General features: G+C 41.7%; 1 protein-coding gene across 6 annotated transcripts in view; it reads left to right on the forward strand.

The window, feature by feature from the left end:
- The window catches only part of sh3glb2b (SH3-domain GRB2-like endophilin B2b), a 123331-nt gene that overhangs the window by 66549 nt on the left and 30501 nt on the right, over nt 1-26281 (forward strand). For 3 of the 6 annotated variants that reach the window (XM_060912886.1, XM_060912887.1, XM_060912889.1), the window contains exons 4-6: nt 3833-3966; nt 4199-4291; nt 15254-15316. In XM_060912886.1, the coding sequence (XP_060768869.1) occupies nt 3833-3966; nt 4199-4291; nt 15254-15316 (290 nt within the window). The remainder of the gene's footprint in view (nt 1-3832; nt 3967-4198; nt 4292-15253; nt 15317-26281) is intronic. The other 3 variants (XM_060912890.1, XM_060912891.1, XM_060912892.1) reach the window with 1 other exon arrangement.

The raw sequence follows: 26281 nt of genomic DNA on the forward strand, positions 1-26281 counted from the left end.
TACACATTTTAAACATCTGTGCTTTTTTAGAACATCTTTTTTTACACATTTTAAACATCTGTGCTTTTTTAGAACATCTTTTTTTACACATTTTAAACATCTGTGCTTTTTTAGAACATCTTTTTTTACACATTTTAAACATCTGTGCTTTTTTAGAACATCTTTTTTTACACATTTTAAACATCTGTGCTTTTTTAGAACATCTTTTTTTACACATTTTAAACATCTGTGCTTTTTTAGAACATCTTTTTTTACACATTTTAAACATCTGTGCTTTTTTAGAACATCTTTTTTACACATTTTAAACATCTGTGCTTTTTTAGAACATCTTTTTTTTACACATTTTAAACATCTGTGCTTTTTTAGAACATCTTTTTTTACACATTTTAAACATCTGTGCTTTTTTAGAACATCTTTTTTTACACATTTTAAACATCTGTGCTTTTTTAGAACATCTTTTTTACACATTTTAAACATCTGTGCTTTTTTAGAACATCTTTTTTACACATTTTAAACATCTGTGCTTTTTTAGAACATCTTTTTTTTTACACATTTTAAACATCTGTGCTTTTTTTTTAAACATCTTTTTTTTTTTTACACATTTTAAACGTGCTAAAACATATTTTTTTTACACATTTTAAACATGTGCTTTAAAAAAAACCCACATTTAATACATTTTTAACACCTCACATCACCACAACCCCTTTTCTTGCCTCATCTTAGTGGGAGCAATGAGTTTGCTTCTTTGATATGCACAGGCGCCTGATGCGGGGACGCACTGTTGACAGGAATAAACGTATATCGTCCTCTACCTGCAGGCTAGACCGGTACTTGTTTCTGATCAATGTTGATGTGGAAAAACCACATTCACACAGGTATGTAGATGTGAACGGGATGAGTACCTGAAGGGCTTTTTTGGAGAGGTGGGGGAACTCGGTCTCCACAGACAGCCAGAAGTGCGCAAGTGACACTTCACTCATCTTTTTTTTTCAAGTCCATATTAGAGTTCAGTTCGACAAGGGCCTCTTCCTCTTGCACTGTTAGTGCATCACTGGATGTCGCTGGGAATGAGAATGGATTTCTCACCCACTGATTTGCTAAGGTCTCCTCTCCAAAATACTCTGCAAACTGCTCACGCAGCCCCTCCAAATGCGCAATGATCACCTGTTGTACAGTGTCCAGTTGCAGCCCTGCCTTCTCCACAACATCTTCCAACATCGGGAACATTTCCACCGAGCCCCGTTTAACATGAGCACACCACAAGTCCAACTTTTTCCTAAATGCAGAGACTCGATCGTGTGCCAAGAAGACATGGCTCTCTTTGCCCTGCAGAGAGGTGTTCAGTGCGGTTATTTGGTCAAAGATATCAGAAAGATATGCCAACATTGCAACCCAGTTCATGTCCCCCATATGCTTCACCAGTGGAGAACTGATTTCGGCAAGGAATAGGAGCACTTCCTCGCGCAAATCACACAAGCGGGTGAGGACCTTGCCCCGGGACAGCCATCGGGCCTCGGAGTGCAGCAGTAGCTGTTGGAAGTGAGCATCCATCTCATTGCAGAGGACAGAGAAGAGATGAGCATTCATGGCACGTGATTTAATTAGATTAACAATTTTTACTGCCTCGTCCAGCACCGCGCGCAACTCTTTTGGCATCTTCTTGGTCGCCAAAGCCTGGCGATGGATGATACAGTGCTTCCAAACAGCAGCCGGGGCAACCGCTTGCACCTGCTTCACCAAACCACTGTGGCGGCCTGTCATTGCCCTTGCGCCATCAGTACATATTCCACAACATCGGCTCCAATCAATACGATTCTCCTGCATGAAATCATTCAAAGCCTTGAATATTTCTCCTGCTGTAGTGCGAGTTGGCAGAGGATAACAAAACAAAAACTCCTCCTCGACACTGAGCTCTTTAATATAGCGCACATACACCATTAAGTGAGCACAGTTAGCGACGTCGGTAGACTCATCCAGCTGAATGGAGAAGAGAGGGCTCTCGCAAATAGCATCCAGCACCTGTTCCTTAACATCCGATGCCATGTCTGAGATGCGGCACTGGATGATGTTATCAGACATCGGTATGGCCTTCAGCTTGGCAGCAGCAGCATCTCCCATCATCACTGAACACATGTCTTTAGCAGCAGGTAAGATTAATGTTTCACCGATGTTGTGGGGCTTACCTGCTTTAGCTATGCGTAACGCCACATGATATGATGCTTCAGTTGCCTTGTCATTCACAGTGCTAAAAGTATGAATTACTTTCTGCTGTGACCGCAGTTCATTTAGCCTCCTGTCAAAAAACTCCCGGGGCTTAGTCACCAAACTTGGGTGTTTGGTCTCAATATGACGCCGGAGTCGACATGGTCTCATAGCATCATTAGCTAGTACCTCTTGGCAGACAACACACTGTGGCAGTGGAGCATCTTCAGATCCAGTCCATGAAAATCCAAGCTTTAAATAATCGTGGTCATACTTCCTTCTTTTTTTGCTTGGCCCAGACTCCGTCTCCTCACTCACTGTAGCTTTAGGTACTAAAAATCGATCCATTTTGTCTCTGGCAAAGGCTAGCTGAAGTTCGCTAAATGTCCGCAATAGTAACTTATTCTGGTTTATTTTTCCTCACGTTGCGCCCCACACCTTTGAAAAGCCCTGGTCTATTGGATATATTTCATTCAGCTGACATGATATTGAACTCCTCTTCGACTTGTTTATCATGCTAGCTGAATGGAATATATCTGATATACCACGAAAAAACCAGCCAATATTATTGTTATACATACACATTCGATAGAACAATTTTATAGATTTTACAAAAAGCTAAGAACAGGGGGGTTACTTACCAATATCCATTGGTATGTGCGTGAAGAATATCTAATGAAGCTTTGGTAGCCTTTCGGGTGTTCGTGTCTTTCTCTTTCAAAATTCTCTCAAAGTCTTCTGTATTTAATGAAGCAAACCTGGCGGCCATGTTTGTTTATGAATTGTCACAGTCGCTCGCTAGCGCAGAAATTGTGTAATACATATGTTATGGCCTTTTCAATTTACTGCGACAGTTTACTGCAGGTGCCGCCGGCGAACAAAGAAATGCTTCTGCGCATGCGCAGCAGAAAATTTTCTCATTGAATATTCTCATCATGTCTTGCTGACCATGCAATATCGTAAACCATATTCAACACTCATTCTCCATTGGGTAGAGTGATGTAATACATGTAGGATAAGCGATATGCTAACAGTATTGCATGCTCTCAAACCAAATGAATGAAACCTGCTAGAAGGGACTAGAACGCATGTTTTTATTCCATCGAAAAAGTGTCCTGTATGTATAATATTTCACTTCAATGGCATCATTCCCACTGTTTTCCCACTGACTTGACTTGCATTGTCAAAATGGCGAATTGGTTCAAAATTAAAATTCTTTTGACGAACTTGTGTATCATTATTATTATTATTATTATTATTATTATATTTTGGTGGATATGTCCATATAATATAAAGAACATTACATGGTGGCATGAAGAAATGAAGTTTATCTACTCGTGTTGAAAATATTTTTGACTCGTTCGCTTTGCTCACTTATGAAATATATTCACCGCTCGAAGATGAACTTCATATCTTCACGCAGCTGTGTAATATCCTCAATGTTCGATTCCCTGGACCAGCAGGAATGGCTGAAGTGCCCTTGAGCAAGGCACCGAACCCCCTACTGCTCCTCAGGCTGCTCTGGGTGTGTTGTATGTCGCTCTGGATAAGAGCGTCTTGTAAATGCCTGTAATGTAATACAATGTATTGGCATAAAGAAATATTAAATAATATTTCACTGTGTGTTTAGGAAGTACTTTATACACCGTAGGAGACTATCAGAAGAGGCTAGGAGGTGCTGAGAGGGAGTTCTTACAAGCATCGGCTGTCAGCTTCCTCACTCCTCTCCGGAATTTTCTAGAGGGTGACTGGAGAACCATATCGGTAAGATCAGCTTATTTGGAAGGAAGGTAAACCAGCTTGGGAGAGAGAATGACGTGTGAAGCATTATATCATGAAAGTCGCATGTGCTTATACAATTTTTTTTTTGCACACAAGGAGACATCTTTTATTTATTTTGTGACCTTTTTTTAAAAAAAATTCAGTACAAAGCTGGACTTGTCTGTCCATAACTAGGTCAAGACACATGTGGTCAGGTCAACTGTATGTCTTTCAGAAAGAAAGAAGGCTATTAGAGAACCGCCGCCTTGACTTGGATGTCTGCAAAGCACGCCTGAAGAAAGCCAAGCTGGCGGAAGCCAAGGCTGCTGTGAGTCATGTTCCGACTTTCTTAATATTTTTGCTGAAACTGTTTTCTAAATCCAAGTCCACCCCTTTCACTTTTGGGTCATGCAGTCATTTGTAGCTTCCCCCCATGTGCACATCTTTGCATTATTCAGTAAACTGTATTTTCTCTGAATGGTGCAATAGATCTTCGTGAATCAGCATGATGATGAAGTGTAGTCACCATGTGAGCAGTGTGTTTTATGTTTACACATGATTGAGTTGCATCAGGAAGTCTCCAGATGAGCCATGCCAAGATCTTTCCTGTAACTGCAGTCATAGCGGAGGGAGTCATCTAATGAGTAGAGAGCGTGTCTGTCTAAAAATAGCATGTATTCCCATTTAGTCACATTTTACTCCTGAAATTTGGAAGTTTCATCTTTTTGGCCTCCTCTTGAACGTTTCATAATACTAAAGTGTGTCATACTAAAGCCTGATGATTAAGTCTTAAAAGTTGTTTTTCAGAAAGTAGTGAGCCATTTGGTTTTTGATAATCATCTTAGCTTCATGGCTACTCCAATAAATTACTCATCTTTACATGGCTGGTACTTGGTGTCTTGCAAAAGTACGTGCCCCCCCCCCCCCCCCCCCCCCCCCCCCCCCAAAAAAAGTGCTTGTCCTGTTTTGTTGCATTACAAGCTGGAATTAAAATGGATTTTTTGGGGGTTTCACCATTTGATTTACACAACATGCCTACCACTTTAAAGGTGCAAATTGTTTTTATTGTGACACAAACAATAATTAAGATGGAAAAAACAGAAATCTGGGGTGTGCATAGGTATCCCCCCTCCTCCCCAAGTCAATACTTTGTACAGCCACCTTTTGCTGCAATTACAGCTGCAAGTCTCTTGGGGTATGTCTCTATTAGCTTAGCATAGCTACCCACTTGAATTTTTGCCCGTTCCTCAAAGCAAAACTGCTCCAACTCCTTCAAGTTCGATGGGTTGCGTTGGTGTGCAGCAATCTTCGTGTTATGCCACAGATTCTCAATTGGATTGAGGTCTAGGCCATTCCAAGACATTTAAATGTTTCCCTTTAAACTATTCCAGTGTAGCTTTAGCAGTATGTTTAGGGTCATTGTCCTGCTGGAACGTGAACCCTCATCCCCCAGTCTCAAACCTCTGGCTGACTCAAACAGATTTTCCTCCAGAATTGCCCTGTATTTAGTGCCATCCATCTTTCCTTCAGTCCTGACCAGCTTTGCTGTCTCTGCAGATAAAAAAAAAAAAATCCCCACAACATGATGCTGCCACCACCATGCTTCATTGTAGGGATGGTGTTTGGTTTGCACCACACATGGCATTTCCCAAAATGGCCAAAAAGTTAGTTTTGGTCTCATCTGACCAGATAATCATTTTCCATGTATTTGTGGAGTCTGCCACATGCTGTTGGGCAAACTCCAAACATGTTTTCTTAAGCAGTGGCTTTTTTCTAGCCACTCTTCCATAAAGACCCGCTCTGTGGAGTGTACAGCTTAAAGTGGTCCTATGGACAGATACTCCCATCTCCACTGTGGATCTTTGCAGTTCCTTCAGTGTTATCTTTGGTGTCTTTGTTGCATCTCTGATTAATGCCCTCCTTGCCTGGTCTGTGAGTTTTGGTGGGCGGCCTTCTTTTGTCAAGTTTGTAGTGGTGCCATATTCTTTCTATTTTGCTATAATGAATTTAATGGTACTCCGTGGGATATTCAAAGTTTGGGATATTTTTTTTATAACCCAACCCTGATCCATACTTCTTCACAACGTTGTCTCTGACTTGTTTGAAGTGCTCCTTGGTTTTCATGTTGCTTGCTTAGTAGTGTTGCAGAGTCAGGGTCCTTCCAGAACAGGCTGATTTATACAGGCATCATGTGACACTTTGATTGCACACAGGTGGATCTTAATCAACTAATTATGTGACTTATGCAGTGAACTGGTTGGACCAGCTCTTATTTAGGGGTTTTATACGAAAGGGGGTAAATACTTATGCACACTCCAGATTTCTGTTTTTTCATCTTATTTATTGTTTGTGTCACAGTATTTAAAAAAAATTGCATCTTTAATGTGGTAGGTAGGCATGTTGTGTAAATCAAATGGTGCTAACCCTCTAAAAATCCATTTTAATTCCATTCTGTAATGTGACAAAGCAGGATAAATACCAAGGGGGATGATGAATACTTTTGCAAGACACCTGTACATGGTTGGTGCTTAGGTTATTCGATTAATGAATACTACTAGAGTAACCGGTGAATAAATGGAACAGTCATCGCTTTCTTGCCTGTCGCATCTGTGTGCGTGTGTGTTTGTCTGTAGATGTGTGCAGAGTAATCCCTTTTTATCCTTTTTTTTTCTGTGCATTAACATGTTTCTTTGTCATTTACACAGTGTGAGGGAGATGTGAGTATCAGTGTCTGTGTGAGAGAATGCGTTTGTCTCACATATTGTTTCTCTTTGGTTTTCTCTGGTTTATATCAAGTTTCTCACCCTTTTCCAGTCAGCCAAGTCTTGTGGCTATTACCATGACTAGTCATAAAAACAAACAAAAACCTAAAAAAGGACAAAGATTAAGCAGATCAATTCAAGTGTAGCACTGAATGATATTGCTCAGGGCCTAACATACCGATCACGCGAGCCTACCATTTGGATTTACAATTATTGGTTATTTATTAAAGGACCACTGAATTACCACCCCTGTACTGCATGTTAAATACAAATGCTCGAATATCTGCTGCACTTAAAAATTAATTAACCTATCTTTCCATTTGTTTTTACTCCAAGTTATACTTTTGAGTGCAAATTTAAAAACGTTGGCTCATTGTGAATACTTGCATGTAAATGTCTTTCAAAAGATAGATCCATCAAAATGTTTTAAGGAAACATCTTTAGAGTACATCTTTAGCATGACCTGTTAGGGGAAACCATTGCGTCATGGATAGAGAAGCAGCTTTGGGACCAAAAGGTTGCCAGTTCAATTCCCTGGGCCAGCAGGAATAGCTGAAATGCCCTTAAGCAAGGCACCTAACCCCCAACTGCTCCCCAGACTGCTCTGGGTATGTTGTACGTTGCTTTGGATAAGAGCATCTGCTAAATGCCTGTAATGTAATGTATGAACACACTGAAACTGGCACACTTATCTCCCTCTGCTTGACATTTACACTCCTGGTGGCATGAATGTTTAAGCGGTGTGTCTGTCTACAGCATTAATTTGAAAGGAAAGTAGTTGGTACTTTAAGTGGGATACTTTTTCATTTAATTCCCATCTTCTGTATGGAAGCAAAATAGACAAGTGCTCAAGCACCTGCTAGGGACTGGAGAGTGTAACTCTGTCTGTTCATTTAGGATTCGCACAAGGTCACCGCACTTTATCCGAATAGTTAGCCAGGTGAATCGAGGGTGCCACGTGGCCTGTCCATTTTGGTTCTACTGGTTTCTAGTTTCTAATTTACACATACCCAGTGACGCTGATTATACCAGCCAGACAAGCTAAGCTGTTAACTGTACTCAATCAAGCAGCCACGGAGTTCTGAATAGCAACAGCTATGAAGAGATGAAAGATGATGGTGTTTGGGAATGATATGATTTAAGGCATCCAATCTCATCCTCAAAAGGTCAGGTGCAGGTGTTCATCGCACCTGTTTAATCAGTTCACCTTTGTTGTGAAGTAAATCAGCTGTGACACGTGTGGGTGGAATGAAGAGCCTGCCATATAAAGTTAGTATTTATGTTGAGCGGTTTTTATTAGCTCGCCTGGCCGAGCTTATGCGATCACTCGTCATCCGTCCACAATTTACAAAAATTGCTGGTGCTCCTACAGGATTGGTCAGATTTCGATCAAACTCACATACAATGTTCCCTAGGTGGGTATGTATAAAAGTTGTCAAGACTGTGGCGCCACCGGTCATATTTACGATTTTATGGGCGTCTGAAATTTTTGGACGACTCGTCACATCAGACACTACTCTTCGTAAACTGCTGGGACGTTTTCACTGAAACTCGCCCAAAAGACTCTAAAGATATATACCAACAAGAATTGTTCACCAGGTGGCGCCACCTGCCGTGGATGCGGCAACACAGGGTTCATGTGCAATTTCACAAAAATCGCTACTCCTCCCACAGGATTGATCGGATTTCAAACTCGCACACAGTAGTGGCTGGTATCATTGAGGCTATTTTTGTCATTCCTCTATATAGATTGTGTACATTTAGAACAAAATGCTCTTTTCCCAGAACCGTGGTGCAGTCACATAATACAGTGTCGCAGTACGCAGGACTACAACCCCAATTCTGAAAAAAATTGGGACGCTGTGTAAAGCTTAAATAAAAACAGAATGTGATTATTTGATTTGCAAATCATGGAAACTGTATATTTAATTGAAAAATAGTACAAAGGCAATATTTATCAAATTTTGAAACTGAGAAATTTTGTTTTTGAAAAATATATGCTCATTTTTGAATTTGATGCCACCAACATATTATTGGGAGGGTTTTGATTAGTCCAGTTGAGTGTTAGGAGGCAGCAGTGTGTTGAGGTACGAGGGTACTTCAGAAAGTTCTCGGTCTCACCTGAAAACATGGGGTGTAACTCCCATTTTGGGGCATAACTGTAAGGATAAAGCCTTCTATCACTGTCCAGAAAAACTCAAAGGAAAGAAGCAATCAAGGAGAAAAGGAGAGGAAACCTTCCAGCTGGCGTGCTGTTTCTCCAGGACAGTGCACCCGTCCACACAGCACAGGTGGCAGGGGCAGAAGCGGCCAAATGTGGCTTTGAACTGTTGCCCAATGCACCTTACCCGCCCAACCTGGCACTGTCTGACTACTGTTTCCCCAAACTGTTTCCCACTCATGTGGTCGCCATTTTCAGAGTGATGAAGTCATCCATGCTGGTGAGGAGGATCTAGAGGCTCAAGATGTGACCACCTTCCTCAAACGGATAGCGAAGCTTGAACATCGGTAGACTAAGTACATTGAAGTTAAAGGAGACTGTAGAAAAATAACGTGAAAATCATCTTGTGATTTGTTTTCTGGGTGAGGCCGAGAACTTTTTGAAGTACCCTCATCTTCTATCAAGTATTACATTTCTGGCTTTGTGGATGGTCTCGGCAAAAAGGTATTCAGGCGATTCTCACCACACCTGGTGGCAGTGGTGTTGTCGAGTCACTAAACCTAGAGTTTGAGTCCACTCTCAAGTCCCCAGTGTTCAAGTGTGAGTCAAGTCCAAGTCGTTAAAGAAAATTCTGAGTCCACTGTTGGTGCGAGTCGAGTCCGAGAACAAGACTCCAGCTGCACCATTTGACGGTGGCTGTTGCTGCCTTTATGTGAAACCGTCTCTGCTACCATGTTGGACTAACATTACGACTTGACTGCCCCATTTTAGTGAATAGGCTACAGATTAAAAAAAGCTTGTTCATTGCTCAGCAAGCCCTGCCCACTATCAACAGGGCAGTGAACATAGCATGTCGCTTACTTCTCTGGGTGGAGTCTTGCCAAATGACGATTGAAGTTCGAGGTTGTCCCCATCGTCTCCTCGATAGTTCTTCTACATTGGAACACGTTAGCAGTGCGTTTTTTCCCACGGCATGAGAAGTCTGTATAAGCAAAGCGGACAATCCTAGGGGCTTCTCTCCAGGCATTTTAGTGCCATTAACGTTAGTTTGTTCCTGAACATGATGTATGAACAGGTGAATGTGCATTCTCTTGCACGAAATTAGTATAAAAATTAATGTAGATATAAATATCTTCTGCCAAATTATGGCATGTGACAATTTTTTTTTTTTAAATCCGCGTCCTCGTCTCCAATTTACGAGTCCGAATGCAGTTAATGTACAAGTCTGAGTCATCAGTGTTCAAGTCAAGTTATGAGTCCTTAAAATTAGGGCATGAGTCAGACTCGAATTGGAGTCCTGGACTTGAGTACTACAAGCCTGCCTGGTGGTTAAATGGAATAGATGGAGCAATGATTTCATGATTTATTTGGAAACCACTTTATAGACAGACACCCATCAATATTCATGCTTTTATGGATTGTGCATGTATTTAACTGAATATATTAGGATTTACTGTATTCTAAGTCTGTCATAAAGCCAATTAATGCTTGATTCCTTTGTGTGCCATTCCAATGACTGTGTTGCACGGCAGTATTCTGTAGTACTGTGCTAATATGTGGAGTTTTGGGGGTTTTATTAAGCAGAGTCCTGTACAAAAAGTTTTATATCGAATTCAAATTAGTCATGTGGGGGTTTTTTTTCTCCTTTTTTTTTCCCCCTGTAAAAAATACAGCGTCATAACCATGGTATGAAGATCATGGTACAACCCCGATTCCAAAAAAGTTGGGACAAAGTACAAATTGTAAATAAAAATGGAACACAATGATGTGGAAGTTTCAAAATTCCATATTTTATTCAGAATAGAACATAGATGACACATCAAATGTTTAAACTGAGAAAATGTATCATTTAAAGAGAAAAATTAGGTTATTTTAAATTTCATAACAACACATCTCAAAAAAGTTGGGACAAGGCCATGTTTACCACTGTGAGACATCCCCTTTTCTCTTTAAAACAGCCTGTAAACATCTGGGGACTGAGGAGACAAGTTGCTCAAGTTTATGGATAGGAATGTTAACCCATTCTTGTCTAATATAGGATTCTAGTTGCTCAACTGTCTTAGGTCTTTTTTGTCGTATCTTCCATTTTATGATGTGCCAAATGTTTTCTATGGGTGAAAGATCTGGACTGCAGGCTGGCCAGTTCAGTACCCAGACCCTTCTTCTACGCAGCCATGATGCTGTAATTGATGCAGTATGTGGTTTGGCATTGTCATGTTGGAAAATGCAAGGTCTTCCCTGAAAGAGACGTCATCTGGATGGGAGCATACCGTAAAATACCAAATAATAGCCCGGGCTATTATTTGTCTCAATCACGTAAGAGACCCGGCGCGTATTAGAGACTAGGCGGCTATTTGGAACAGGCGATTAATTCCTTCTTCACAAACACCTTCCCCAAAATCTACCTCAAAACGGGGAAAAAATCATTCTCAGATAGGCCTACTTTTAACCAGTATAACTTACAGTTTGTTTAGAGTTAGATTACAGATAGCACGGTGCCGACTTCGGGGAATTTTGAAGACGCAGAATGCATCTTCGCATGGCACAGTCGGGGTGGATAAAGGATAAATCACACACCTTTTCCTGTTAATGACTAGTCAAGTGCATGCTTTACAAAATAATCAAGAAACCACACCATTGTCTGTGCGCAGCACTGTGATTTAATTATACTCTGCAAAGTTATGGTCACTTGCTATCACCCTCACCCATGCAGCCTCCACCCTTTGCGCTTCGCGATGTCTGTCAATCTGAAATTGCATGGAGGGCGCGACGTTGAAGCAACATAATTAGGGTGCGAAGTGTCAAACCAAAGGGTTTTTTCTTATGCTGAAAAATAAGTGACCTGCAGTGGCTACATACTGTCATCTTGCATTCTCACGTTTCTCTCCAAGACGTCTCCCTATTTGGCCGATATGAGCCTATTCCCCGAGTGAGTTGGTACGGTGGCTCGACCCCGTAGAAAACTTAAAGTTCGGATGAAAGTTAGTTGAATAGGTTACTGACTTGTAGGCCTACATGTTGCCTGCCTGACGCGTGCTTCTGCCCAACTTGCACGACAGATTACTTGTTGAAAAGGCCCCTTGGATTAGATTGGCCGCGAGCAGACTGAAATGCATGTTAGAACGCTCTCACCTTTTTTGTAAAGCGTCTTCCAGATCCGAATGGGTAAGGGCAAGTGAAATGGTATAAGGTCTTTAATAAAACTCAGTGTGTGCTTTGACGCATGCATTCGGCAAATTAGGTCGTTTAACAGAAGCAGCAGTCCAACCTTGGAAACCTGCAGTCCTCAATGTCACCACACACGCTGGCTTTCGTTGGGTATACCCAAAGGGGTATTCCTCATTCGATGACGTAAGTGATATCCCACACACCCATGTCAAACGTAATTGGCTAAGACATCTGTCAGAAGTTACGGAGTTGCATTCCTCAAGAAATATTACGGTAGACCAAGATTATAACATTGAAATGGCATGTTTATTATCACGTAACAAAATGTTGTAAACAGTATTATAGAAATAATTTCATTTTGCATTCATTCATTCATTCATTCATTCATATTGTTTCGGTAGAAAACTATGCAATGCAAAATCATTTAAACACCAGAAAACCAGAAAAGTGCTGGGCCTCAAGATTCTAGATAGAACGTTCGGACGCTTTTTTTTTTTTTTAGACCCCGGCGAGTATTCGGAACCGGCCTTTATTTGTCACAACACACGCGTACACCCGGCCGTTAAAGGGAACTCGGCGGTTAATTGGAACTCGGCTATTATTTGGTATTTTACGGTATGTTGCTCTAGAACCTGGATATACCTTTCAGCATTGATGGTGTCTTTCCAGATGTGTAAGCTGCCCATGCCACACGCACTAATGCAGCCCCATACCATCAGAGATGCAGGCTTCTGAACTGAGCACTGATAACAACTTGGGTCGTCCTTCTCCTCTTTAGTCCGAATGACACGGCGTCCCTGATTTCCATAAAGAACTTCGAATTTTGATTCGTCTGACCACAGAACAGTTTTCCACTTTGCCACAGTCCATTTTAAATGAGCCTTGGCCCAGAGAAGACGTCTGCGCTTCTGGATTGTGTTTATATACGGCTTCTTCTTTGAACTATAGAGTTTTAACTGGCAACGGCGGATGGCACGGTGAATTGTGTTCACAGATAATGTTCTCTGGAAATATTCCTGAGCCCATTTTGTGATTTCCAATACAGAAGCATGCCTGTATGTGATGCAGTGCCGTCTAAGGGCCCGAAGATCACGGGCACCCAGCATGGTTTTCCAGCCTTGACCCTTACACACAGAGATTCTTCCAGATTCTCTGAATCTTTTGATGATGATATGCACTGTAGATGATATGTTCAAACTCTTTGCAATTTTACACTGTCGAACTCCTTTCTGATATTGCTCCACTATTTGTCGGTGCAGAATTAGGGGGATTGGTGATCCTCTTCCCATCTTTACTTCTGAGAGCCGCTGCCACTCCAAGATGCTCTTTTTATACCCAGTCATGTTAATGACCTATTGCCAATTGACCTAATGAGTTGCAATTTGGTCCTCCAGCTGTTCCTTTATTGTACCTTTAACTTTTCCAGCCTCTTATTGCCCCTGTCCCAACTTTTTTGAGATATGTTGCTATCATGAAATTTCAAATGAGCCAATATTTGGCATGAAATTTCAAAATGTCTCACTTTCGACAACAGTCGGTACTCTGTGTTCAAAATGACAGTATATCATCTCATTTCGATATGTTACCATTTCACAGTGAGTATGGATTGTACTTATCAGGACATGGAACATTCGTTTCCGTTTCTGTCTTGCCTTATTATAAACATGCATTGTTACTTTATATGATCACAAAGTTAATTAATCCAAAACAGTTCAGTTTCTGTGTTCTGTAACTGTTAGGCCTCCAGTCCACTCTGAAAGTATTGGAAAGGCAAGACCAGTGCTTTTTGTTTTTAGTATCCACTGAAGACATTCAACTTTGAAATCAAAAGATGAATATGAGTTGGTGCATCAAAATTTTTCATTTCCTAATATTTACATCTAGATGTATTTTTAAATTGACCTAATGAGTTGCAATTTGGTCCTCCAGCTGTTCCTTTTTTGTACCTTTAACTTTTCCAGCCTCTTATTGCCCCTGTCCCAACTTTTTTGAGATGTGTTGCTGTCATGAAATTTCAAATGAGCCAATATTTGACATGAAATTTCAATATGTCTCATTTTCGACATTTGATATGTTGTCTATGTTCTATTATGAATACAATATCAGTTTTTGAGATTTGTAAGTTATTGCATTCCATTTTTATTTACAATTTGTACTTTGTCCCAACTTTTTTGGAATCGGGGTTGTATGAAAATCTCATCTCATTATCTCTAGCCGCTTTATCCTTCTACAGGGTCGCAGGCAAGCTGGAGCCTATCCCAGCTGACTACGGGCGAAAGGCGGGGTACACCCTGGACAAGTGGCCAGGTCATCACAGGGCTGACACATAGACACAGACAACCATTCACACTCACAATCACACCTACGGTCAATTTAGAGTCACCAGTTAACCTAACCTGCATGTCTTTGGACTGTGGGGGAAACCGGAGCACCCGGAGGAAACCCACACGGACACGGGGAGAACATGCAAACTCCACACAGAAAGGCCCTCGCCGGCCCCGGGGCTCGAACCCAGGACCTTCTTGCTGTGAGGCGACAGCGCTAACCACTACACCACCGTGCCGCCGTTGTATGAAAATGAAGTAGATATTACACTTCTTATGAAACAATCCACTCTCCTTGAATCGGACAACTCAGGATTTGAAATTATTATTATTATTATTATTATTATTATCCTCAATCTTTTGGCTAACTGTCCCAGTGGATTATTTTAAAGCAACATGTGTAGGTCATAGCATGACTAAAAAGTAATTTAAAAAAAAAATGCATGAATGATAACACAGGCACAAGGCTTCAGACTGAACCAGTAAGGGTTTTCCCCCTAGGCACATTTCATTTTTATATATAAAATTATGATTGCATTTTATATATGAGACAGATATGATGCATGACTTCACTGTTACACACTCCACAAATTAGAGAAGGATGTTGGAGGGAAAAAAAAAGACATGACATGAGAGAGATACTGCTGCATATTAAGTAGGATTTTGCACTATTCAGAAGTCTCTCCTGTTTGAGGCTGCTTGCTTTTTGGAAATAACAGACGATTATCACTTAACTCTGCATCTCATGCTTTGCTTTGCTGCTTGCTTGCTTTTGTTTGTGTTTCCTTAGTTCTAACTAAGTGTGCTGTGTGCTGAGGCAGTTGATGTGGATGCATGATTCTGTGTAAAATTCTGTTTCCCCCCTTCACTTTTAGGCTGCACCTGATTTTCAGGAGACTAGGCCCCGCAATTATGTTCTGTCTGCCAGTGCGTCTGCGGTAAGAGTGCTGCAGGAAATATTGGTCTCTTTCTCTTCCTGTCCCTCTCCCTCTTAGGAAATTAAGCCCCAGCCCCAAACAAAAAGCTCAGCACCTAGTTTATATAAAAATGCTAGCCAAACACTCCCACATACTGATCTAAAAATATAAAGAAATCTATATTTACATGTTTAAACAATCGTCCACATGCCTATTTTGTTCTGCTCTAGGGAGATGAATCATGTGCCTTAAGAGGACAGCGCTAGACTGGACTATAGGGTCCCGCCCCCCGCCAAGCAGATTACTGGAATTTTAACTATAACATGTTTACAAAACTAGATAAATGTCAAAGGACGACATGGGAAAATTGAGTGAGGAAGGAATGTGTGGGGGTGGGCGCGGTCCTCTTTTTAAATGTGTGTTTCTCTATTTTTGTCCATCCTCCCAATTGTGGTCCTTTCAGTGACCTTTTTTTTTTTTTTTAACCTTTTTTTTTTTTTCCTTTTCTATTGAACTTGCTAGGGGTGCGATTTTAAAAGATCTGAACTCCCAGATGTCAGATTTAAAAGATTCAGAATGCTAAATGCAAATGCCACAATAAATCTAATCCTGGAAATGATATGTAAATTAGCGTATTAGATGGTAGGTAAATCAGCTTTTACCCTAATTACAGTATGTAAACTTGATTAGGACTTTTGGCTAACTGTCCCCGTGGATCATTTAGGTATTAAAGCAACATGTGTAGGTCATAGCATGAATTAAAAAGTAATTTAAAAAAAAATGCATGAAAACATTTGTACAGGCTGGATTAACTTGCACAGGCACAAGGCTTCATGACTGAACCATTTTTCATTTTTGTATATAAAATTATGATGCAATGTTCAGTGAAACAGATATAATGCATGACTTCACTGTTACACACTCCACAAATTAGAGAAGGATGTTGGGGAAAAAAAGAAAGACATGACAGAGATACTGCTACATATTAAGTAGGATTTTGCAATATTCAGAAGTCTCTCCTGTTTTGAGGCTGCTTGCTTTTTAGAAATAACAGACCCCCTAGGCATTTTTCATTTTTATATGTAAAATTATGATGCACTGTTAATAAACTAGCTAGAACATGTTCAAAATAGTTACGCTGGACATATACGAAGTATGCTTAACATCACTGCAGAAAATGACCAAGTAGCCATGGCCTAATGGTTAGTGAAGTAGCTTTGGGACCAGAACGTTGCCGGCTCGATTCCCTGAACCAGCAGGAATGGTTGAAGTGCCCTTGAGCAAGGCACCTAACCCCAACTGCTCCCCAGGCTGGACTGGGTATGTTGTACCGTATGTAGCTCTGGATAAGAGCGTCTGCTAAATGCCTTATTGTAGGTAAAATATAAATGCTTTAGATGCATTTAATGGCATTCCGGTTATTTTATTTATTTATTTAAACTCCGTTCCACAGCCCTTCACTTCACTTTGTGATCATGGTGTAACTGCGGCAGACATCTGTGACTATGGTTAAATTCAGCGCCTCTGAAAGCATCTACCTTTCCTTGGGAATCCCAGGTTGATTCAACTTTGACCTAATTTGCATAACACCTTTTATTTATTTATTTATTTATTTATTTATTAATTTACTTATTTTTAAACATTTAAATTTAATTGAATTTGTAGAGGTTGGGGTTCTAAATTTTAAAAATTAAGCAAGTTCAAAACAAAGGGGGGGAAAACAGACAAAAAATATTCAACGTAATGTGCACAGACTTAAACTCTTCAAATATACAAAATTTCATATACATTTAGATCTTTTAGTCAGCTTCTAAGCTCCATAATTTGTAGGTCCCACTTTGAATTTTGAAATGAAATTGATGATTGATTGAGGGTATAATAAGAGATGGCTTAGGCCCTGTCCACACGGCAACGGATTCAGGTGAATCCGATACAATTGTTTATCGTTTCGGCCTGGCGTCCACACGGCACCGGCGTTTTGGGTGCCCCAAAACGCAATCTTTTGAGAACAGGTTCCAGAGTGGAAAGATCTGGCAACGTTGCCGTTGCGAAGTCGTCTGGATGAGTAGAACGGATTCGTTTACGATGACGTCACAACCACATGACTGTGAGTGCTTCACGCCGGGTAGAAGTGTAACGAACTCGATGCGAGGTTGTCAACAAATCCTATAACTTGGTTCATGAAACGCGCTTACAAAATATTTTCACTGTGAATATTTATTGTGTAATGGTGCAAAGTGAGAGAGTGAGAGACTCTGCCCTTAGGGCAGAGTCAATCCCGCCAGCAAAAATAGGGAAAAAAAAGGAGCGATCTCACCTCTTCAGATGTTGGTTTAAGTCCTACAATGCATTCCTCAAAAAGGGCGTAGAAGAACAAATTAATCCATCAACGTGTAGCATTCAATTTATTCCGGACCATTAAAGACGCCGCCTTCCGCGTAGAATCATACATCATCCTCGCCGCCATATTGGATGGGTTAAAGCGGAGAATAAAGATGCCTCATTCATGTGCTGCGTTTAACTGTACCAACAGGTTTACCGTCCAAACGAGATCACATGGGATTACCTTTCACAGGTGAGACTGGAAAAATACTTTTCATTGTATTTGGTCATTATAATGTAATTTTACGAACAGATTTTTCTGACTTTGTGGCTAATATGAAGTCTCGCGCATAATAGTTTATGCGCATGCGTCCTTACTTCTATTGTTCTGGTGTCTCCGAAGGGACCGTCTTACAGCGCCCCTAGAGGTGTGCCATGTGTATTGCATTGTTTTCAGCAAGCGTTGCATTGCCATATGGACCTGATATTTTACTGATCGTTGCCCATGTGGACGCGATATTTTTTTAAATAACATCTCGTTGCCGTTGTCGTGTGGATGTAGCCTTAGTGATGCAGACTGTAACAACTCTCATATGTCTGTGAAGATTCTCAATCATCCAGGTCATAGTAAACTGTGGGTTGTAGAAATGGGCAACTGGACTTGCTTGAAAATTCTTGAAAACGTTTCACCTCTCGTCCAAAAGGCTTCCTCAGTTCTGTCTGACTAATAGGGAGTATCAGATATTTATCTTCTCCTGGATCAGAATCAGAATTCTGATGACCAGCTCATCTAAGGTGTCATTGAGGCATCATGTTGGTGTGGGTCACTGGAGGCTGGGTGTGAATGGCGAGTCATTAGGGTGATCAAAGGATTGCCCGGTGATCCTTTGATCACCCTAATGACTCGCCGTTCACACCCAGCCTCCAGTGACCCACTCCATTTGCCCTTCTATTGTACAGGCAAACTTGATGTTCTTGGGCCTGTTGCAAATTCTCCTGGATTATGTGATTGTGTGTGGAGTTTTGCTCTCATGACAAGAATGTATTGAAGTTAATTTTTGCTTTGAAAAGGCCCCTCCTCCCACTTTTCTCTAATGATGTCTAGGACACCACAGGGCTTGCACCCATACAGCAATTCAAATGGGGAAAACCCGGTGGAGGGTTGTGGGACCTTGTGCACTGCAAACAGAGGGTCGAGCCATCTGTCCCAGTTTTTAGCGTCCCTGTGAACGAACTTATGAATCATGTTCTTAAGTGTTCGGTTAAATTGTTTGATCAGCCCATCCGTTTGTCGATGATAAACACTAGTATGAATCGATTTAATCCCCAGTAATTTGTGCAGTATGCGTGACCATAAAAGTAGTGCCTTGATCAGTCAGGATTTCTTTCAGAATCCCACCTTGGGAGGTAACGTGGTAGAGTGCCTCCGCAACACTGCATGCTTGAGATATTGCGAAGAGGCACTGCTTCCGGATATTGTGTTGCATAATCCACTATAACAAACACAAAGTGATACCCACGTGCAGATCGATATAATGGCCTGATGAGATCCATGCCAATTCTTTCGAAGGGGATCTCCATCAATGGCAGTAGGCAATGACGCTTTTGGTGTGGCCACTGGATTTATCAGCTGACATTCATGACATGCCGCACACCACCTGTGGACATTGGTGTGAATCCCTGGCTAATAGAAACAGGCCATGAGATGATTGTGTTTTATCCTGCTCCAAATGCCCAGCCATAAGATTATGATGAGTCACGTTGAGAAAAAGTTCCCTATGGCTCTTTTGGGACCAAAAACTGTCTCATCATCTCTTTAGTTTGAGTGTCCTGCATCACATGATATAGCTTATCCTTAGTAATACAAAAGTACGGGGGTTCCGGTATGAGCCGTGCCGAGTGAGGCATCTCACACCATTCTAGATGCGATCCAGTGCCTAAAGGATGACCTGCTGAAAAGAATTGACAAAAATGCCAGGACACAATCCCTGGAGCTTAAACAGCAAATCTCTCAGCTGAGAGAGGAGTTGAAGAGTAGCATTGAGCATGTTAGCAGCCGGACTAGGGTGCTGGAGGACACGGTGGAGAGCCTTCAGTCGGCGTGTAATAACCACTCAGACTCCATCACCAAATTGGAAGAACAAGTTCAACAGCTGAGAAAGGACGTTAAAACCATTTCGGACAAGAATGAGGATCTCGAGGCCAGGTCAAGAAGGTGCAATCTCCGTATCAGCGGAGTGAAGGAGGGATGGGAGATGGGGAAGGCACCTGTGGCGTTTATGGCAGGTTTGCTAAAGGACACACTAGGGCTGGACAGTTCTCCAGCATTGGACAGGTCCCACCGGACTCTGCGCATCCGACCTGGTGATGGGGAACCACCCCGAGCCTTTGTGATTAAGTGCCACTACTACCAGGAAAAGGAGGCGATCCTACGCAAAGCAGCCAAGGCTAAAGAGCTGACGACACCAGAAGGTGATAAAATCAGGATACACCCCGACTACACGCAGACTGTGGTTAAGCAACGTACTGCTTTTAGAGGCGTCAAGAAGATCCTTAGGGACTGTGATGGTGTGGAGTACAGGCTGAGATACCCAGCTGTGTTGCTACTCACCACCAAGTCTGACGGCCAGCGACAGCTTCACAAACCCAATTAAGGCAAAGGACTTTGCATTGACTCTCCTGGGTGCTACGTAGCTAAGTTAGATGCCGAGGTAATGTTTTCTTGGCCGGATGGGTGTTAGCTACAGCCTGCCCTGAGCTAAGTATATTTACGAGCCTTCATCATCTTGTTAGGTTACTGGGACTCGTGCATTGTTTTGTTCTCTTTGTTCGATCCGACATGGTGATGTGTTGCGTTGATGTGGTGAACTTTTATATCGCCAATTGGTTGAAATGACAATGTTTTTATATCTTGCTGCCAGGGTGCTAGCTAGCCTATTTAGCTCTGCTCAACCAGGCTAGTTAGCTGTTAGCACCAAACTAGACGGTTCCTCACGTCAAGTTTCATGATGTTACGCCCAGGTAGTGGGCAATGCTTTATTTGATGTTTGTTCATGTTATTTTGTCTTTTTCATAGTAGTGATGCTATTATATACAACCCCGATTCCAAAAAAGTTGGGACAAAGTACAAATTGTAAATAAAAACAGAATGCAATAATTTACAAATCTCAAAAACTGATATTGTATTCACAATAGAACATGGACAACATTATCAAACGTCGAAAGTGAAACATTTTGAAATTTCATGTCAAATATTGGCTCATTTGAAATTTCATGACAGCAACACATCTCAAAAAAGTTGGGACAGGGGCAATAAGAGGCTGGAAAAGTTAAAGGTACAAAAAAGGAACAGCTGGAGGACCAAACTGCAACTCATTAGGTCAATTGGCAATAGGTCATTAACATGACTGGGTATAAAAAGAGCATCTTGGAGTGGCAGCGGCTCCCAGAAGTAAAGATGGGAAGAGGATCACCAATCCCCCTAATTCTGCACCGACAAATAGTGGAGCAATATCAGAAAGGAGTTCGACAGTGTAAAATTGCAGAGAGTTTGAACATATCATCTACAGTGCATAATATCATCAAAAATTCAGAGAATCTGGAAGAATCTCTGTGTGTAAGGGTCAAAGCTGGAAAACCATACTGGGTGCCCGTGATCTTCGGGCCCTTAGACGGCACTGCATCACATACAGGCATGCTTCTGTATTGGAAATCACAAAATGGGCTCAGGAATATTTCCAGAGAACATCATCTGTGAACACAATTCACTGTGCCATCCGCCGTTGCCAGCTAAAACTCTATAGTTCAAAGAAGAAGCCGTATCTAAACACGATCCAGAAGCACAGACGTCTTCTCTGGGCCAAGGCTCATTTAAAATGGACTGTGGCAAAGTGGAAAACTGTTCTATGGTCAGATGAATCAAAATGTGAAGTTCTTTATGGAAATCAGGGACGCCGTGTCATTCGGACTAAAGAGGAGAAGGACGACCCAAGTTATCAGTTCAGAAGCCTGCATCTCTGATGGTATGGGGTTGCATTAGTGCGTGTGGCATGGGCAGCTTACACATCTGGAAAGACACCATCAATGCTGAAAGGTATATCCAGGTTCTAGAGCAACATATGCTCCCATCCAGACGACGTCTCTTTCAGGGAAGACCTTGCATTTTCCAATATGACAATGCCAAACCACATACTGCATCAATTACAGCATCATGGCTGCGTAGAAGAAGGGTCCGGGTACTGAACTGGCCAGGCTGCGGTCCAGATCTTTCACCCATAGAAAACATTTGGCGCATCATAAAACGGAAGATACAACAAAAAAGACCTAAGACAGTTGAGCAACTAGAATCCTGCATTAGACAAGAATGGGTTAACATTCCTATCCCTAAACTTGAGCAACTTGTCTCCTCAGTCCCCAGACGTTTACAGACTGTTGTAAAGAGAAAAGGGGATGTCTCACAGTGGTAAACATGGCCTTGTCCCAACTTTTTTGAGATGTGGTGTTATGAAATTTAAAATCACCTAATTTTTCTCTTTAAATGATGCATTTTCTCAGTTTAAACATTTGATGTGTCATCTATGTTCTATTCTGAATAAAATATGGAATTTTGAAACTTCCACATTGCATTCCATTTTTATTTACAATTTGTACTTTGTCCCAACTTTTTTGGAATCGGGGTTGTAATAATATACATTGCAACGCTGAATAATCTAGCTAATATACATGTATCAAGATAAAATCTAAAATGATTCTGGTGCAGCTCAGTCTCGCTAGGTAATCTGTTCACTTTGGGATACGAGTGTTTTGCTGGGTTGGATGCAGTCTCTCCTTGGGAGAGAGACCGGCAGGGTTTGGGTTATGTCGGTGTGGGCTCTGGACCTGTGGTTCAGATGGGTATATTGAATAACTTCAAACAGTTTAATGTGTTTTCTGAGATTCGGTTTTGTTATGTTATTAGTGTTTTTAAGTTGAACTTTTTCACTCCTCCCTCCCCCCCTCTACCTAGTAAGGCTTTATGTGGGTCGTCATCCACCACGACTAAGCCATACCAGTTTAGTGATGCTGCTACTACCTTTGTAAGTTGGAATGTCAAGGGCCTTAACCACCCGGCCAAACATAGTAAAGTTTTTGCCCACTTAAAGAAACTAAAGGCTGACATTGTTTATTTACAAGAGATGCACCTCTGTCGGAGAGATCACACCAGACTTGAACGGGATGGTTTTTCCCAAATTTTCCACTCTAAATTTCAGGCTAAATGTAGAGGGGCTGCAATTTTGATTCGCAGGCAGGTGCAGTTTGTCCAGTCTAACACTATTACCAATAAGAATGGACGATATGTTATTGTGCAGGGTAACCTGCACAACACACCAGTTGTGTTGGCCTGTGTTTATGCCCCCAGCTGGGACAATGCTGATTTTTTTTTTTTCAAAAAGATTTCTTCTCAGTACTACCAGACTTAAATTCTCATCAGTTAATCTTATCTGGGGATTGGAACTGTGTTCTCCATAGCTCCCTTGACCGCTCAGCCGTCACACCTAGGCCACTGTCAAATTCTGCTAGAGTTATTAACTCCTTCATTGATTCCTATGGGGTTGTGGATCCTTGGTGATTTAAGAATCCAACAGCAAAAACATCTTTTTTTTTTTTTTTTTTTTCTTGACCTCCTCACCAGTCTTACTCTAGAATAGATTTCCTGCTGGACAGAAAAATACTTTCTATCTTAAACTCTATTGAATATGAGAGCATGGTCATTTCAGACCACAGCCCAGTGGTAATGCAACTTTGTTTTCCTGAACACGTACCCCTGCATCGAACATGGCGATTTAACCCAGGCCTTTTATCAGATGAGGATTTTACCCAGTTTGTGTCTATGAACATTGATGTTTTTCTAAAAACAAATATGGACTCTGGGACAAGCATAGGGACTGTTTGGGAGGCTTTGAAAGCTTACCTTTGTGGCCTAATTATATCATACTCTGCCAGTACTTGCAGGGAGAGGTCAAAACGCATGAACGAATTAGTTAATTCTATTAAGGATATTGATCAAAGACACTCTGTTGTCCCATCTGCTGACCTGTATAAGGAGTGCATTGCACTGCAGACAGAACTCGATTCTTTAACATCTGCACACATTCAGGGTCTCTTTCTGAAGTCTTGGATGACACATTATGAGCATGGGGAACGAGCCAGTAAGCTGCTTTGCCATCAGTTGAGACAGTACACTGCAGATAGCTTAGTAACAGAAATCACCACATCAACTGGGAACACCACTTCTGACCAGTTGGCTATTAACAACCAGTTTCGAACATTTTATGAGAACGTATATTCTTCAGACTTACCTAGTGACTCCTGTAGCACAGACTTTTTTCAGTCTCTCCAGCTCACAATGCTGAGCTCTGAGAAGGCCTCATCTCTTGATCGTAGCATATCTGAGATTGAAATTATTCAGGCAATCACACTGATGAAGAGTGGCAAGGCCCTAGGGCCTGACGGCTTCCCAGTTGAATTTTATAAGAAATTTTCTGGTCAACTTTCACCACTGCTGTGCAAAGTCTATGCAGAGGCTCTGCAGGTAGGCTCTTTACCCCCCACTATGTCACAGGCAGTAATATCAGTCCTCTTAAAGAAGGGCAAAAAGCCCACACTCTGTGATTCATATAGGCCTGTAAGTCTAGTTTGTTGTGACAACAAAATTCTTGCTAAAGTCCTTGCTCTTCGGTTGGAGACTGTCGTACACAAAATTATCCATCCCGATCAAACAGGTTTTATAAGGGGAAGGCAGTCCTTTGGTAATCTCTGTCGTCTTTACAATGTCATCTATTCAAATTCAGCACCCACCCCTGAGTTTGTGGTCTCCCTTGACGCTCATAAAGCATTTGACCATATTGAGTTTGATTACCTATTTACAGCACTTGATAAATTTGGCTTCAGCTCTGGGTTTATCTCCTGGATAAAACTCCTATACTCAGCACCTCAAGCAGCAGTTCGTACAAACGGAATTATTTCTAAATATTTTCCCCTTCAGAGAGGCACAAGACAGGGATGTCCTTTATCACCCCTCTTGTTTGACATAGCAATTGAGCCGCTGGCGGTATCACTCAGGAAGAGGGATGATTTTACAGGTATCGAACGAGGGGGTGTTATGCATAAACTGTCTCTGTACGCTGATGATCTGCTCTTGTACTGCTCTAATCCTCTTCTCTGAGTCCCTGCTGCTCTGGACATAATTCACTCATTTGGCAAGGTGTCTGGCTACAAGATTAATTGAACTAAAAGTATTCTTTTCACAATCAATTCGAATGCATCCAAACTGTCTCTCACACAACTGCCTTTTAAAGTCACAACTGACTCTTTTACGTATCTTGGCGTGTGTGTGACAAGAGAATATGCAGGACTGTTTAAAATGAATCTGAAGCCAGCCGTTATTAAGACAAAAGAAGATCTTAAGCGCTGGGAGTCTCTCCCCATCTCTTTGGCAAGTAGAGTTAATTCAGTTAAAATGGTAATTATGCCTAGACTGCTTTACTACTTCAATGCAATCCCTACCTTTATACCAAAGTCCTTCTTTAAGGAATTGGATAAGCATATTTCCACATTCATCTGGAATAAGAAAATACTACATTTCCGTAGGTTATTTTTAGAAAAATCCAAGTCAGAGGGTGGTCTTGCGTTGCCAAATTTTCTGCATTACTACTGGGCTGCTAATATTCATAAAGTTGTTTTCTGGATGTCTTCCTTCAGAGATGGGGATGGGCCTGACTGGTGCCACGTGGAGCGACAGGCATGTGGGCCAGTCAATCCCGCTTCACTGCTTTGCTCTCCATTGCCACTCAGTAGGAGATGCTACCCAAACAACCCCATTGTTAGTGGGTCCCTTTGCATATGGTCGCAATTTAGGATTCATTTTGGGCTCACAGTGTCATCCATCCCCATAGTTTGTAACCCTCACTTTAAACCTGTCCTTCTTAACTCAGCATTTTGTATTTGGTCCCAGAAGGGTCTGAAAAGCATCATTGACCTGTACCACAACACAATTTTTTTCATCTTTTGAATTCCTAGTCAAAGAACATGACATACCAAGGTCACACTTTTTTAGATACCTGCAAATCCGAGATTTTGAACAGAAACATTTCCCATCCTTCCCATCAGCTCCACCCAGCAGCCCTGTAAATGATTGCATCTCCCTTGACCCCTTTCAGCAAGGGTGTGTCTCCAGCCTATATAACCTAATTCAGGGTATTTCTGAATGAACCCTTTGTCACTAGTCAAGTGCCAGCGAAATTGACCATCAACCCGTCTGTACATATACACGTACATACAATTGACGAAGGGGGAGTAGACAGGACAGGAAGACAGGGATGAAAAGAAAAAAATGCAGAGTAACATGAGGGGAGGGGAGGAGAAAAAAGCAACCCCCACACTATGCTTCTGTGGGGAGTACAGTGTGGGAACATTAAAAAAAACCCACCTCAGCACATAAGCACAAAATAACACAGTACACTTTACAACATGAAAACTTGGGACTTGGGGGGGAGGGCGATCATGGGGGGGTTAACCCAGCGCAAGCAAGCAGCCGGTTCCTGCAGCCATGACGGCGCTGGTCGCGCACCTGCTAGTCACACTGGGGGTAAAAAGCGGCGACCGTGGGAAGTGGGGGAAGGAATG

Source organism: Neoarius graeffei, chromosome 28 (assembly GCF_027579695.1).
Source record: "Neoarius graeffei isolate fNeoGra1 chromosome 28, fNeoGra1.pri, whole genome shotgun sequence".
Taxonomy (NCBI): domain Eukaryota; kingdom Metazoa; phylum Chordata; class Actinopteri; order Siluriformes; family Ariidae; genus Neoarius; species Neoarius graeffei.